Source organism: Capsicum annuum, chromosome 5 (genome assembly GCF_002878395.1).
Source record: "Capsicum annuum cultivar UCD-10X-F1 chromosome 5, UCD10Xv1.1, whole genome shotgun sequence".
NCBI lineage: Eukaryota > Viridiplantae > Streptophyta > Magnoliopsida > Solanales > Solanaceae > Capsicum > Capsicum annuum.
This window is the reverse complement of record NC_061115.1, coordinates 220,944,174-220,960,126: the sequence shown is the minus strand read 5'-3', so window position 1 is coordinate 220,960,126 and position 15,953 is coordinate 220,944,174. Positions and strand designations below refer to the sequence as shown.

General features: G+C 38.4%; 2 protein-coding genes across 7 annotated transcripts; both read left to right on the top strand.

Moving 5' to 3' along the window:
* Positions 1-591: 591 nt before the first annotated feature.
* On the top strand, positions 592-5,770 carry LOC107871486 (proteasome subunit beta type-5). Its single transcript, XM_016718438.2, has 8 exons — positions 592-728; positions 2,707-2,836; positions 2,946-3,075; positions 3,742-3,848; positions 4,535-4,669; positions 4,752-4,855; positions 5,208-5,308; positions 5,442-5,770. Exons 2-8 carry the CDS (start codon positions 2,720-2,722, stop codon positions 5,567-5,569), a joined length of 822 nt encoding a protein of 273 aa, XP_016573924.1. The 5' UTR covers positions 592-728; positions 2,707-2,719; the 3' UTR covers positions 5,570-5,770.
* A 455-nt stretch (positions 5,771-6,225) lies between these two features.
* Positions 6,226-14,884, top strand: LOC107871485 (1-(5-phosphoribosyl)-5-[(5-phosphoribosylamino)methylideneamino] imidazole-4-carboxamide isomerase, chloroplastic). Of its 6 annotated transcripts, none has more exons than XM_047412887.1 (10): positions 6,226-6,401; positions 6,517-6,574; positions 6,845-6,994; positions 8,025-8,086; positions 9,638-9,845; positions 10,115-10,200; positions 11,118-11,219; positions 11,455-11,588; positions 12,407-12,455; positions 14,510-14,884. In XM_047412887.1, exons 3-10 carry the CDS (start codon positions 6,865-6,867, stop codon positions 14,588-14,590), a joined length of 852 nt encoding a protein of 283 aa, XP_047268843.1. In that variant the 5' UTR covers positions 6,226-6,401; positions 6,517-6,574; positions 6,845-6,864; the 3' UTR covers positions 14,591-14,884. The 6 variants fall into 6 exon arrangements, with proteins under 6 accessions (XP_047268843.1, XP_047268844.1, XP_016573922.1 ...); XM_047412888.1 differs by lacking the exon at positions 14,510-14,884 and adding an exon at positions 12,559-14,493 and having other exon boundaries at positions 6,229-6,401; XM_016718436.2 differs by having other exon boundaries at positions 6,234-6,401; positions 14,581-14,884.
* Positions 14,885-15,953: the final 1,069 nt, after the last annotated feature.

The following is a 15,953-nucleotide window of genomic DNA, read 5'->3' as shown; positions in this document are numbered from 1 at the left end:
ACACCACAAGCGAAACACTACGACTAATAGCACGAGCAACACGATAAAGCACATCTACCCACTAGCATGGACACATTCCTTCCTTCTTCAATGCTAAGTTAATTGAAATATTTGGGCCTCATCTGGCGCGCGCTTGATCGAAATATTTGGGCCTTATTTGACACCGCTTGATCAAAATATTTGGGCCATATTTGACACCCGATTGATCGAAATATTTGGGCCTTAATTGACGCCCGCTTGATCGAAATAGTTGGGCCTCATTTGACGCCCATTTCATAGAAGGATTTGGGCCTTATTTGCAAGGTACAAGCCCAAATTAGTTTAACTTATCGAATCAACATCACTTTAATGGATAATAACCCATTTAATTTGGCCCAAATTTTGTTTTCACTTAATTAACCTTTTTTTTTTACTTCAAAAATTTCAATTGATTTCACCTCTTCACTCCAAATTACTCACAAAAATTCATACAAAAATCATATTATTTTTTTCTTCTATTTTCACAATGAAACATAGTCAAACTCTTCCTTATAATTGTTTTGTTTTCTTTTTGGGCCTAGCTTAAGGTATATAAGCCCAATTCATTTATTGGGTCGGATTTGGCCCAACTTACGATCCATTATGGCCCAATTTCAACTTCCCCAGTACCTATTTCTTCTTCAACAAGGCTATACCACTTTATAATTTTGCTCATTCACTTCTTTCCCGATCTCTGCGATTTCAAAATTGTAAGTTTCATTATTTTTTCTCAATGTTACTTTACTGCTATTAGCTCGCGTATGCTATCTTCGACTCGAACTATCTATAATTATTATTATTATTATTTTTTTATTTTTATTTTTGCAAAAAGTTGCATATTTATTTATACTAAATCGCCAAATAGTAGTGATTTTACTTGATAATATGCATTTTGATTCGTTTGATTACCGTGTATTATGATGCTTTTGGCTTTGAGAGTTTAGTTTTTTTGTTTTTTTTTTAATTTTATTTTATTTTTGATAATCGTAGTATTAATGGGGGATACCTGTCACCTCGTAATAGAAGCATGTATCAGGTAACTCTGTGTGTGATATCTAGAACAGATGGGAAGAAATTAGCTAGTGTGTTTTTGTATTCTGTGATTTGAACTTGAGACCTCGTGGTTCTCCACCCACTTCATTGACCACTATGCCGGCCTAGGATAGATGTGAAGAATTAGCTAGTGTTTTTGTCTTTGCTGAAATTAGTGGTGTGTTTACCATTTTTTTTTTTTTTAATGTTTTTCCTTGTTATATTGTTATTTGTCCTGAGCCGGGGTCTATCGGAAACATCCTCTTTACTTCATTTGAGGTAGTGGTATGGATTGCGTACACTTTACCTTCCCCGGACTCCAATTTGTGGGAATACACTAGGTATGTTGTTGATGTTGGAGTTTACTAAGTCCTCTTCGATTGTGATTCTTTTACTTGTTGATATGCATTTTGCTTTGCTTGACATGTTATAATGGCCATGAATTTTGGTGTATATTGATGCCTTTGGCTTTTGAGTGTGGTGTTTGAGCTAGATTTTGCGCAAGTCGATTAATTCCACGTGATACGTGTCATCTCCCACCAGCAACACGTACATAAACCTAGGCTAGGACAGATGGAAGAAATCAACTAGTGTTTTTTTGTCTCTGCTGAGATTATTTGAATTAGAAAGAAAACTTGGTTACGGGAAGTCGGGAACCAAAGATTAGCTGGCTGCTTTAGTAGGCAAGGCCTAAAAAGTTTTATGGTTCTCAACCCATTTCATTGACCACTAGGCCAAATCCTTGGGTGTGGCTTTGAGTGTTACTAAGCAATTTTTTGAGAACTACTCTTTGTAGCACAGTAGAAAAGAGAGTAATTTGATAAAAGAGGGAAAGTTTTGTTATACTTTTTGAGTTTTAATGCACCGGGGATGAGAGTGATAAATTTCAAGTCATTTATGAAATGCACATATTGATACTTTAGAAGATTTTTCCAAATAGTTTAACCAATTATAGCTGGTTACTTTGTTTTCCATGTTATAATTGTGCTGAATTTTTGGTGTTGTAGTAAGATGCTTTTGGGTGTTTAGTAAGCAATGTTTTGAGACTTTCTATAAGCACAGATAAAAAGGAGAATAATGCCATAAAAGAGGGGGATTTTTAAGATGATTTTCGAGCTTTTCAGAACTTGCGATGAAAGTGATAAATTTAAATAACCTGATAGGGTAGATAATCTTTGGGTTTGTCCTTGTTAAAATTTGAAACCTTATTTTTGTTGTTAACCATGGTGTCCGGGCTAACTTTGTGCACCTCGGGTCCTCGACTAATTTCATAGGGGCACGTGCTTTCCACCAGCACAAGTTTCAGTTAACACTGTCGACCAAGGCTTGGAAGGTGGAAGAATCAAGAAATCACCTAGTGCTTTTTGCCCTCGCTCGAATTTGAACTGAGACTTCATCTTCTCAATCCACTTCGTTGACCACTAGCCACTTCTTTAGCCACTAATCCTTTTACCCCAAACCTTCCAATTATCCACAACCATTTTTGGTTTCCGACTATTATCAATTGATTTAAATTATCCCTTTAATACTACTGAGGCTATATGAAATACCTTTAGTTAAGTTTAGTATGGTAGAAAACTTTGATAATTAAGTTTTAAGTTGCCCACCATGATTGTTAAGTATTTCAAGTGATACTTGATTTATCCATTATTGCAGCTAATAGTTGTAAATGATGAAGATCAATTTTAGCGGACTTGAACCAACTGCCCCACTTCAAGGGGAGCCTTCTGAGCTGTTTGATGGAATTTCAAATTCTCCATCATTCGCGATTCCTAATACTACTAATGTGAGTCTTACTATTTTCCTGCCGTGTTCATTTATATTCGTTAATTGGGGATCTGTCGAGTCCTAATTCTCTGACTATGTTTACTTTTCTTTCCTGTGTGTTCTTTCAGTTTGATGGCTTTCAAAAAGAAGCAATCCAAATGGTGAAGCCCGCGAAGGGAACCACGACCCTTGCTTTCATTTTTAAAGGAGGTGTCATGGTTGCTGCTGATTCTCGGGCTAGCATGGGAGGATATATATGTACACTCTTTTGCTCATTATTGTCTTTGTGATAAACTATGTGAAGAATTCTTTAATTACTTATCAACTCTTCTACTGTTAAGAGCATCCATTTGTCCATGGCTCTTGTGACCTTGCTGGCAGGAGAACTTACTAGCCCGTGCCCCTGCCGAATGACTTGATATAACCATATTCAACGCCCCAAGGGACATGCAAGACCTAATTGTTGTTATGATTGAGTTTTTTTTGGGTGTAAGTGAAGCTGTATTTTCCCAGTTTGAGCATAAACGTTATTATGCTATACGTCTTAAGAGTATGGTTCTGTTGTCAGTGTCACTATAGTTATTGGTACAATGGCTAGAACTTGGAATTAGTGCCTTAATCAGGTGGTTTGGATAAAGTAGAGACATATTGATTGATCAGAAAAAGAAAAATCTGATTTATTGTGTACCTGAAACAAAACCTCAATTAACCTCAATTTTATATGGTTGTGTTATGGGCTGATGCTATACGAAACTTGTACATGTTTTAGTTTTGGTTGTGTCATATTTAATGTGAATTCCAAATTTTTGGTGTTTAGATTTCTTCTACAATTTCCTTAAGTGTTATTTCTTGATCTGTTGCAGTTCTTTTGATTTGATCAGTCCTTTTAAAGAAATATCTTCTTTTCTTTGTAATATTTTGCAGCATCTCAATCTGTGAAGAAAATCATTGAAATTAATCCCTATATGCTTGGCACAATGGCTGGTGGGGCTGCTGACTGCCAATTCTGGCATAGAAACCTGGGAATCAAGGTATTTTGTTATTAAGTACTTATGCTTCCTTTTCCGAGTCGCCGTATTTGCCTATTTTTCACAGGAGAGTACTTGGTCTAGATCAATTCTGGACCTCTACATTACAGAGATTCTGTATTCTAGATTTTTTTATTTTTTTGAAACTTGTATTCTAGAGAATTCAAATGCTTCTGATGGCATATATCTGTTTAGGATGGGTATCCTCTCCCTCCACTCAATAGTTTAAAAAAAAGAGAGAAAGGAAAGGAAGCGTATAAGCTAATAGTAAGATTGGAAATATGACCAGATTGAAAGGGTAAAAAGAAAGGAATGACCAACATTAAGTGGTCTTAGATTTGGGCGGGAAATGATGATTGTAAAATTTTTACTCCCTGCCTATTAACTGGTTCTTTGAAAATCTCTTTCCACTTATATTATTCTAGACTAAACTCCAACTGTTAGCCATCTTTCACCCTGCAGATTAAAATCTTCTGAAGTTGAAAGTCTAACTGTGCTTATTAAAAAAGAAAAAGAGGTTGAGTTTGAGGTTGGGGTCGGAAGTGTGTGTGTATATATGTATATATATATCCTCCTCTTCCCCTGACCCTTTTTGCAGAAGAAAGTTCTGCGTTTATTTTCGTCAGTAGTAAGGAATTTTGCTTTGTGTACTTTGAAGAGTTGGTCACCGGTTTCTTTTCATTATTCAGTGCCGTCTTCATGAACTGGCAAACAAAAGGAGAATTTCAGTTACTGGAGCTTCAAAGCTGCTGGCAAACATTTTATATTCTTACCGCGGAATGGGTTTGTCTGTTGGAACTATGATTGCTGGTTGGGATGAGAAGGTTAGTGAAAGATGGATGCTTGTAAAGTTTGCAAAATGTCTGATTCCTGTTTCCGTACTAATATAAAAGCTTGAGTGTGCAGGGTCCAGGACTATATTATGTGGATAGTGAGGGAGGACGGCTTAAAGGAAACAGATTCTCTGTTGGTTCTGGTTCTCCTTATGCCTATGGTGTTTTGGATAATGGGTATGTGTTCTCTTCCACATTTTCCTATCGGCATTTCCATGGTTCCCTAGTGTATGACAAAGGTGACTTTCAGACATCATGATACTAAAGTCTTCCGTAAAAGACTGAATTCACAAGATCAGATGCATTTACCTATCGGCCATACTTGACTTCAGTGTCTTCTCAAAGAGAGAAGGTTATGCAGTGCCACGCGTGAGGGTAGGATCGGGGGTTACAGACGTTTCAAAGTGACTCCAGAATTTGGCAGCTTAAAACTCGTGCGCGTGACACATTTTTAACTTGAGGAAACCACTGAACTCTTGCTTCCTCTCTGTAAATCTATTTTTTTACTCCCTACACTGTTTCACTTTAGGTACCGATATGATCTGTCTGTGGAAGAAGCAGCCGAGTTGGCTAGACGAGCAATTTATCATGCTACATTCCGTGATGGAGCTAGTGGAGGTGTTGCCAGTGGTATGTTTCTTGCATCCCATCCACAAAAAAAAGGAAACACACAATTCTCAATTGGCATTTCGCCATCTTTCAGTTGTATGTTCGTTCCATGGTCTCTCTGTATTTTGTCATTGTAACTCGTGGATCGTTTCAGTTTATCATGTCGGACCAGATGGATGGAAGAAGCTATCAGGCGACGACGTTGGAGAACTCCACTACCACTACTATCCCGCTGAAGTTGCAGCCGTGGATCATGAAATGACTGAAGTGCCAGTGGCCTGAGGAAAAACAAAAACCAAGATCAATTATCTTCTTCTTATCTTTGCTAGTTAAAGAGAGTTTAATTTTCTTCTCAGACTGTATTGTGTTCTTGCAAATCTGTAAACCATTAAAACTTACTCGCACTCGGTGTTTACACCAAGTCAATAGATGCGAGGCTACGTGTGTTCCGTACACATTCATCACATAATTATGTTTTTGTTATACTCGTTAATTTTTAGTTACTAGGGTTAAATTATCTAATTTGCAGCGTTTCGAAAATAGACTCATAATGTTTGTATACATTATAGTATATTTTTTAGATCCCACTTGTGGCCTATGAGATCATACTGAATATGATGTTCGGTAAATTATGTAGTTTAGTATAAACACTAGATGCGACGTAATGGTGGTTTAAATCACCAATACTTTCTGAACACTAAAGTAATCTAGTCGCTTTAATCCAAAGTGTTGCCAAACACTAATTTAATTGATTTCAATACAAGTCTTACGTACCAATACCCTCAATATTTCGTTCACCAAAATAATAAATAAAAATACATTCATTATTTCACCAAACAAAATAAGCTACATACATTCAAGACATTTATTTAATTGAACAAAGGACATTTATTAGAGCAAATTCTTTAGTTAGTTGTGATATTCTTTCGATTCGCCAGATAAATTCCCTCCTATACAACAGCTCACAAACGATACACATACAAGATATACAGATCACGTTAGGCAAGTTCGGTGTGCCCAATTTTGATTGAAAAGTTTTATAGCCTCCACGTGAAAAATCACTCACTGAATCAACTCAGTCAATCCTTGCGGGTTATAAAAATAATTTTAGTAGGTAATTTTGAGTTTTTTTCTTTTTCTTTTAGAATTATTTTTAACCAAAAAATAAAAATAAAAATAAAAATAAATGCAGCTGACTCTAATCTCACTCTCAACTTGCCATTAAACAGTTGCATCATTCAACTTACCATTAAACAGTTGCATCAATATACTTCGAGGAGATTACAGGTATGGGATTTACTAGTAAAATTCTTGTGGGTATAATCTTATTCATTGCCAAAATTGGTAGATTATTGCACTCTATAACAAGTAATCTTCAATTTTGATTGCTTTGGCTCCTGATTTACTGTAAAAATTTGACCTCTTTTTCCCCAGATATTACAAATGCAGATATATTTTGCTTCTTCTTTTTTTTTTTTGTTTTTTGGCTTATAATATATGTGTACTTATGTGATTGATATGGAGTTGAACTAACCAATTTGAGTGTATATTGAATAGGCATCTGGTTGAAGCTAACAATGCAAAGTCTCCAAGCGACTTCAGCTTCATCACTACAAAATTTATTCTGGGGGAAGAATCTCAGCTATGAATCATGTACTCTAAGCAGAACGCAAGAATTCATACCTAATTTGAAATTGCCTCCATTAGGTATATGTTTGATATATGATAGATTTGCATTATTTTCGTTGGATGCGTGGACTTACTGGGGGAGATAGGGTTAGGAATGAGACTACGGGAGAAGGTGGGAGTGACTTCGGCGGAGGACAAGATGCGGGAAGTGAGGCTGAGATGGTTTGGACATGTGATGAGGAAGGGCATAGGTGTAAGCATTTAGCTTTGGCTGGTTTCAGGCAGGGTAGAGGTAGGCCGAAGAAATACTGGAGGGAGGTGATTAGATGTGATATGGAGTAGCTACAGCTTACTGAGGACATGACCCTAGATAGGAAGGTATGGAGGATGGCACCAAAGGGTGTAGCCTAGTGGTTCAATGAAGTTGGGACAAGCACCATGATGTCTCAGGTTCAATTTTCAGCAGAGACAAACACTAAGTGTTTCCCATCTGTTCTAGCCTTGGTGGACAGAGTTACCTGGTACTTGTTGCTGGTGGGAGGTGGCAGGTATCCCTTGGATTTAGTCGAGGTGCGTACCTATTGCTGGTGGGAGGTGGAAGGTATCCCCTGGATTTAGTCGAGGTGCACGCAAGCTGACCCAGACACCACGGTTTTCTGTAAAAAAAAAAAAAAAAGGTATGGAGGACGCGAATTAGGTTAGAGGGCTAGTGCGGTTGGCTGAGTCGTGGCCAGTAGTTAGGAGTGCTTTGGTGTAGCCGGGTTAGTAGTCTTAGAGCTGTGTACATAGATTGGAGCTTCTAGTTAGGAGGGTTTAGGCGTGCTGGGTGACTTTGGTTTGTTAGTTTGTAGTATTACTTTGTGGGTGTCTTAGTTCTGTTATTCCATCTTGTTTCATGTTTTATTACGACTTTGTTTACTGTCCTTTGTCTTGAGCCGGGGTCTTTCGGAAACAACCTCTCTACTTCTTCGGATGAAGTGGTATGGACTGCGTACATTTTACCCTCCCCAGGCCCCACTATGTGGGAATACACTGGGTTTGTTGGTGTTATTGTTGCATTATTTTCTGTATAGGCAATATGAATATGGTTATAATTTGAACTGTACAGGACCTCAAAGGCTATCTGTACAATGTGGTGTTGGTTTCCGCCCTTGCATTGACATACACAAGGTCTACCTGCTGCTTCTTTGTTTCTCTCTTTCTTACATCTTCTAATGTTTGAGCTATTTATACGTTTCAATGTTTTGTGGATACTTGTGCAAGGCTTAGTGCCCTTAGTAGTAATTTGATAATATGCATTTAAGAAGTTTTTGAGGAACAGTTCACTACATTTATGGTTGGGACTATGAATTATATGAGTACAACGTTGGAGTTTCTTTATCCTTGCAACCTTGTTGTGCCATAGAAAAAAGGGCCTTTTAGTACATCACTGCTTAGCATTGGACCAGGTGATGCAACAACAACAACAACAACAAACCCAGTGTATTCCCACTTAGTGGGGTCTGGGGGGGTAAGATGTACGCAGTCCATACCTCTACCTCTGATGAAGTAGAAAGGCTGTTTCCGAAAGACCCCCGGCTCAAGTCACGAGATATCACACAAACACATAGTACAGCACAGCAGCAGATGACATAACATAGATAGATACGGCACCCATAGGGAATATAAAACAGAGTAAAGCAGGAATGCAGGAATAATAAAGCAGAGGAAAGCACACAGATTCGTAATAAACATGGAACACGGAACACGAAACACTGAATACAGAATCATAACAGGAATACACCCCCACCAATTAATTCCCTACACTAGCGACCCGAACTGGCCCTAATCCTCTGCCGTAATTCGCATCTTCCAGCCCTTCCTATCTAGGGTCATGTCCTCGGTGAGCTGTAACTGTTCCATGTCCCGCCTAATCACCTCACCCCAGTACTTCTTCGGTCTACCTCTACCCCGTCTAAAACCATCCAACGCTAGCCTCTCACACCTACGGACCGGGGCATCCATGCCCCTCCTCTTCACGTGTCCGAACCATCTCAATCGTGCTTCCCGCATCTTACACTCCACTGAAGTCACACCAACCTTCTCCCGGATAGTCTCATTCCGAACTCTATCCCCTCGGGTCAGTCCACACATCCAGCGCAACATCCGCATTTCTGCCACCTTCATTTTTTGGATGTGGGAGTTCTTAACTGGCCAACACTCCGCTCCATACAGCAAGGCCGGACGGACTACCACCCTATAGAATTTGCCTTTAAGCTTGGGCGGCACCTTCTTATCACACAGCACCCCCGATGCGAGTTTCCACTTCATCCATCCCGCCCCAATACGGTGCGAGACATCCTCGTCAATCTCACCGTTACTCTGGATCACGGACCCGAGATACTTGAACTTATCCCTCTTCCCTACCTCCTGTGCTTCTAGGTGATGAAGAAACTAAAATGGATTGGTTGCATATAAAGAATTAAAAAGAAGAAGAGAAGAAGAAAAGGTTCAATTAGTAGCTCATTCAGTTTATAATAGCTTTTCACTTGGGAAGCTGAATCAGATGGGTAACAAAGAGGGGGGCAAGCTATTTTTCTGTGTCCTATTACCTTTCGAGTTTAAAGAATTTTAAGCTTGTTTCATATGCTTGGGAGATGAGTTTTCCTAGGTGCTAACGTAACATATTTCTAGATATCCTCTAGATAGTAAGATATTTACCTGAAAGTTTCATTTTCTTAGGGAAAAGTGAAGCAAATTGTTGGATCCACTCTTCAAGATTCTAAGGAAGCAGATGCAAGCCTGGTAACTAACTTTGAATCTGACAAATCGGCTGCAGAATATGCAAAGCTTTACAGAGATGACGGCCTTGTAGGTGGCCATGTGATTATGCTTGGTGCTGACCCCTTGAGCATAGCTGCTGCAACTGAAGCATTACATGCTTACCCTGGTAGGGTACTGGTCCTTATCTAAGTTCTTTACGATGCTTTTCAATTTTTTGGTATTCCAATAGCTTCTCGTCATTATTTGTTCCACAATAAAGTATGCTGTTACCTGATCTTTCGGCTGTAGGCCATTTTCTTTTAGCTTCATTTGGAACTGTTTGCTACAAATATTTATTACTGGACATTGTGTTAAGATTAAGTGTATACATGGTTGATACATCTCAACTTACAGATTTTTCCCTCTGGTGATATTCTTTGAGGGTGAAACATCTAGGTGGGTTGCAAGTTGGAGGCGGAATCAAAACTGAAAATGCTTTGAGTTACATTGAAGAAGGAGCCAGCCATGTCATTGTCACGTCGGTATGCATTCATGGTTAATTTCTTGTGAAGTAGCAATCTTGCCGTGTTTTTCATCTTACAATTTCTGAGGATATCTTACTGCCATCTCTCCCTCCCTCTCGCGGATCTTTAAATTGCCAGACCAATTTGGGTGATATTAAGAGATTTGACTGCATATACCTCTTTATATGATCTTGAGATATTTTTGGAACCCCTAATTTGTTGTATATTGAATGTTCTACATTTGGCTCTAGGTCCGTTTTCTTATTACCTTTAAACGGCAAGTGTTTAGTATTAGAAGAATTGACCTTAGATAGAGCAATGATATGTCAGATTCATCTAGCTGACCCAACTAATATGGGATTGAGGCTAGTAGATTTATTTGATTGCTTATTTCATGAGAATAGAAGTCGTTAACTGCCCTACTATACGCCCATGGTTTAAATTGATTCTTCTCTCCTTTTTGTTTTTTATGTTTTTGAGTACAACAATGAGAGACTAGGAAGGGGAACAACAGGCATTAAGTTGAACCATCTACTAAGGGCAAGTGGAGCAGCTAATCTTTCCCATATTGACTCCTTAATTCAATAAACCACCAATCAGAAGAAAAAAAATACTTAATTCAATAAACGGACGATCAGAGAACAATTTGTAAACCATCTGATCGTTGTTGCAAAACTTTTTCTCTACTAAAACTAGATAAAAGCTCCTGATACAAGCTCCGGACATAATAGACCTCGGCTGCTGTAGCAACAAAGTAGTGAATGATGGAATGCCTTACCTAATTTCTTCACACAGAACAATTGAAATAATCCAAAAATGTATTACTTGTGTTTCTCTTTTACCTAATGATTCTAGGTTAATGGCCTTGTAGGCCCTCTCCAAAATAATTGTCCTACTAGATCATCTCTATCTGATACTTATTGTCTATGTTGCAGTATGTCTTTAACAATGGACAAATGGACCTTGAGAGACTGAAGGCTCTTTCTTCTCTCGTTGGAAGAAAGAGGCTTGTTTTGGATCTTAGTTGCCGTAAAAAGGTATTCTCTTTTTCAATGAAATTACCTTGCATAAAAAAAATTAAAGTTGAAAAGCTATCTGCATTTTTTGTGCTCCTAGGAATACTAGTTCTTCATATTAGTGCGGAAGACTTTCTCATCTAAAATTGCTCAGGGCATGACTAGATGAATAAATTTGCAAAATTAGACTTAGTTACTGCTCTTCCTTTCGTCTGCTACGAGAGGTTTCAATCAAATGACTTGAAACAACATGCAGGAGGGTGAGTATGTGATTGTTACAGACAGATGGCAGAAGTTCAGTGACGTACATCTCAATGAGAAAGTCCTGAATTTTCTGGCGGAGTACGCTGATGAGTTTTTGGTTCATGGCGTTGATGTTGAAGGGAAAAAGTTAGTCCCCGTACTTTTTGCTTTAACTATCTTTGTGCAGTTTATAGCTACAGCTGACGTAATTGTTTTAATGGAAATTCTCTTAAATTCTGATCTATTGTCTAGTCAATGGGCTTTATGTATCTTTCAAAATTTCACAAATGCCAATGACTAAACTAGTTAAACCCTTGAGGGCTAGTCTAATCTTCCAAGTATTTACATTTGAGATACGACTGACAACTAGGCTCTTTAGGCCAATAAGTGTCCCAATTGTTTGCTTCTGAAAAATGAAAAGAAAAAGAATGCAAAATTGCGATCTTGTTGCGATTTTAATGACTTATTGCTCCGGCATTTCCAACAAAGTAACTTTTTTTAAGCAACTGTGCTAACGTAAATATACTACTCCGTATTTGGTTGAGGTCTGACCTTCGTTTTTCTTTTCCCTGATCTGCTTCGAGTTTCTCCCACTTTTTTATTTAGTAGCTTGTATCATTAACTAGTCTAATAATGAAGAACTTGCCAATTCTATCTTTATTTTGCCCTGATTGAGCAAACATTTATTGCCCGTTGACTTGATAAAATATCAGTTTTTGTTGAACAGCAAAAGGAAAAATCTAATGTGGCATGTATTTTTTCCCGCAGCATTCTCAAAATATAGCGTATAAGTTACATGTGAGAGATTGTAGTTGAAGAGAAACATAATTTGGATATTCATACATTATCTGGTTTAACTTGACGTATGGTTCATACATTAGCTGCTTATCGAGAAATCTGGCATATGCTTCATAAATGATCTGCTGCTTGAAAAATCTGACGCGTATGGTTCTTGTGTAAAACAGGCTGGGAATAGATGAGGAGCTTGTAGCATTGCTTGGAAAGTATTCCCCCGTAAGTGTCATTCATTATTAACCGCCGTTTATATTACTATTTTCTTAGTTGTGTCTCTCATTCTATTGTTTTTCTTTTGTGGGGTGGGGCCGTGGCGGGGCAGCATTATAGTAGATTCCATCAGACAATGCTAGTCAAATGAAGGTCAAAATGCATCTTTGCCAGCATTCATGTTTCTTGTTTTATCCTGAATGCTGAATGAGCATTGATCTATTATTAATCTTTGAGGGATTATATGATGGCCCGGGTATCAGAGTCGAATCAAGTTCTTTCCAAAGCTTAACAACAACAACATACCTAGTGTATTCCCACAAAGTGAGGTCTGGGGAGGGTAATGTGTACGTAGTCCATACCACTACCTCAAAATAGAGAGCTTGTTTCTGATAGACCACCGGCTTAGTATAACAAAAAAGAAAACATTAAAGCACACAACAAAATGGGATAACACATTGCTAGCTAATACAGGAAACAAGACAACCCCAAGATAATACTATAAACTATCTATTCAAAATCATAGACATCACTGAAACACCACTAACAAGAAACTCCAGGCACAGATACAAACAATACATTCTTTCCTACTGTTACGTGCGAACTCCTACCCACTAACCCTCTACCCTAATCCACGTCCTCCACACCTTCCTATTAAGTGTCATGTCCTCTGTAAGCTGTAACTGCTTCATATCATACCTAATCACCTCTCTCCAATATTTCGTCGGCCTACCTCTACCCTGCCTAAAACCATCCATAACCAGCCTCTCACACCTCCGTACTGGAGCATCCACGCACCTCTTCACCACATGCCCGAACCATCTTAATCTCACTTCCCAAATCTTGTTCTCCACCGAAGTCACTCCCACCTTTTCCCGAATAATCTCATTTTTAACCCTATCTCTCTTGTGAGTCCACATATCCATCTGGATGTAGGAGTTCTTAACTGGCCAACACTTTGCTCCATACAACATAGCCCGTCGAACTGCCACTCTGTAAAACTTACCTTTAAGTTTCGGAGGCACCTTCTCATCACACAAGACTCCCGAAGCGAGCCTCCATTTCAACCACCCTGCACCAATACTGTGCATGACATCCTCATCAATCTCACTATTTCCCTGAATCATAGACCCAAAATACTTGAAACTCTCCCTCTTCTGAATGGCCTAAGAATCCAACTTCACTACCACGTCAGTCTCTTGCAACAAATGGCTAAACTTACATTCCAAGTACTCCGTCTTGGTCCTTCTCAACCTAAATCCTTTAGACTCAAGGATCTGTCTCCAAATCTCCTATTTATCATTAACTCCTCTCGAGTCTCGTCAATCAGAATAACATCATCAGCAAATAACATACACCAAGGCACCTCCCTTTGAATATGTCGCATCAAAACATCCACCACCAAGGCAAATAAAAACGGGCTAAGAGTCGATCCTTGGTTCAATCCTGTTGACAAGAAAGTGCTCCGAATCTCCTCTTACCGTCCTCACACGAATCTTCGCGCTGTCGTACATGTCCTGAATCAACCTAGTGTACGCCACGGGCACCCCTCTAACCTCCAAGCACCTCCATAAAATCTCCTTGTGGATTTTGTCGTACGTCATCTCAATGAACACCATGGCAAGTCCTTCTTCCTCTGCCTAAACTGTTCCACTAATCTCCTCACGAGGTGAATTGCCTCAGTAGTAGAGCAACTGGCATGAAACCGAATTGATTCTCGGAAATAGTCACAATCCTCCTCAGCCTCAATTCTACCGCCCTTTGCCGAAGCTTAAAAGAATATGAAATGGAGTGGCAAGAAGAGTCAAATCTACTTTCTCAATGTTTTGTCAATGGACCACTTGGCTAAAGTGAAACATTATCATGCGAATTGTTACCATCTAGAGGGCTGCCTTACCCTGCATTTGCGAGAGGCTGTTTTCACAGCTTGAACCCTGCGACCTCCTAGTCACATGGCAGCAACTTTACCTGATACACCAGGCCCCCCTTCAACTTGTTTCCACCTGTGCCATAAATAATCATAGCTATTCTGTATTAATGCCAGTGCCACTATGCTCTTTTAGGTTCCTAAATGTACAATTCGTTTAATACAAGACAAGTGGTGGCCAAAATTTTATCTTCATGTGGTTCTCAGATTCCTGTAACATATGCTGGTGGTGTCACTGTGATGGCTGATCTTGAGAAGATCAAAGTCGCGGGGATGGGGCGTGTGGATGTGACAGTGGGCAGTGCTTTGGATATTTTCGGAGGTGACTTGGCATACAAAGACGTCGTGGCTTGGCATGCTCTGCAAAATTCTTTGGTCCTTTAAGCCATTCTTGACTTCCCATTGCTTGTTCAAGTTTTTTCAAAATCAGAGCTGATACTATGATGGACCAATGTTCATATTACATAAACTTTGATCAGATATTCTATTTAACATCTTGGTGTTAGTTGCATTAGCGTCTATTTACTCGATACATGTGCTGGTGGGAGGTAGAAGGTACTCGGTGGAGTAGTCGAGGTGCACCCAAGCTGATTGTAACAATCAAAAAAGAACTCTCTTTGAGTTTGATTTGGGAGACATGAGAACATATCAAGAACAAATAAAAGACGATGTGAATCTAGCTTTTTTACACATGCATTTTTGCAAGCTTGTTCGAAAACACAATTTTTCTTGAGCGAAGAGTCTATCAGACAACCTCTATACCCCCACAAATGTAGGGTTAAAGTTTGCGTACGCCTCAGCCACTCTGGATTCCATTTTTGGAATTACATTAGCTTTTTAATTTAGAGAAATATAATTAGTAAGTTAATCTTGCCTTTAAACTATTGAATTAGTAACAAACAAAATAAGTGGAAAATGGCATATTACTACAGTTGATGATAAATAAGTCGAAGTTGTTTTATAATTGAGAAAGCAAGTTTTTTATGTTCCTCTTAACATTAAAAATAAAATAAAAAATAGAAACTTTTGAATGTACTTTTGGGGCTCTAATAAGATTGTAGCGTTGTTGAAGTGGAATATATTCATTTATCCTCACACCTAAAATTTCCATTTCATTCAAATCCATCAAAAAGTTAAAGCATCAAAAAATGTCAAATAAAATTCATTTGAGGAAATGGTAGGGCCTTTTTTCCAAATCTTTTACATACTTGAAACTTGTTTGAACCTATATTCTCTCTTTCATAAGGCTACACATACACACACATGTATGTATATATATATATATATATATAATTCAACTTATTTTTCACTTTTTGTATTATTTGGTACCGCGATGACACAAATTGAGCTTAGAAGAAGAAACATGATAAGTGATAATTCATTTTATCGATCCTAACTTGTTTGAAATTTAGGCGTAGTTAATATCGTTGTATTCACAATAGCAAGAGTAGAACTAGAGAACACAAAAGATTATTTGTATCCTTTTTAGTAGATGTTGATTTGTTAAAATTTTCAATTTTTTTTTTATATGTATTAAATTTGCTTAATGAAAATTTTGACTTCGTCACTTCCGTAATAAT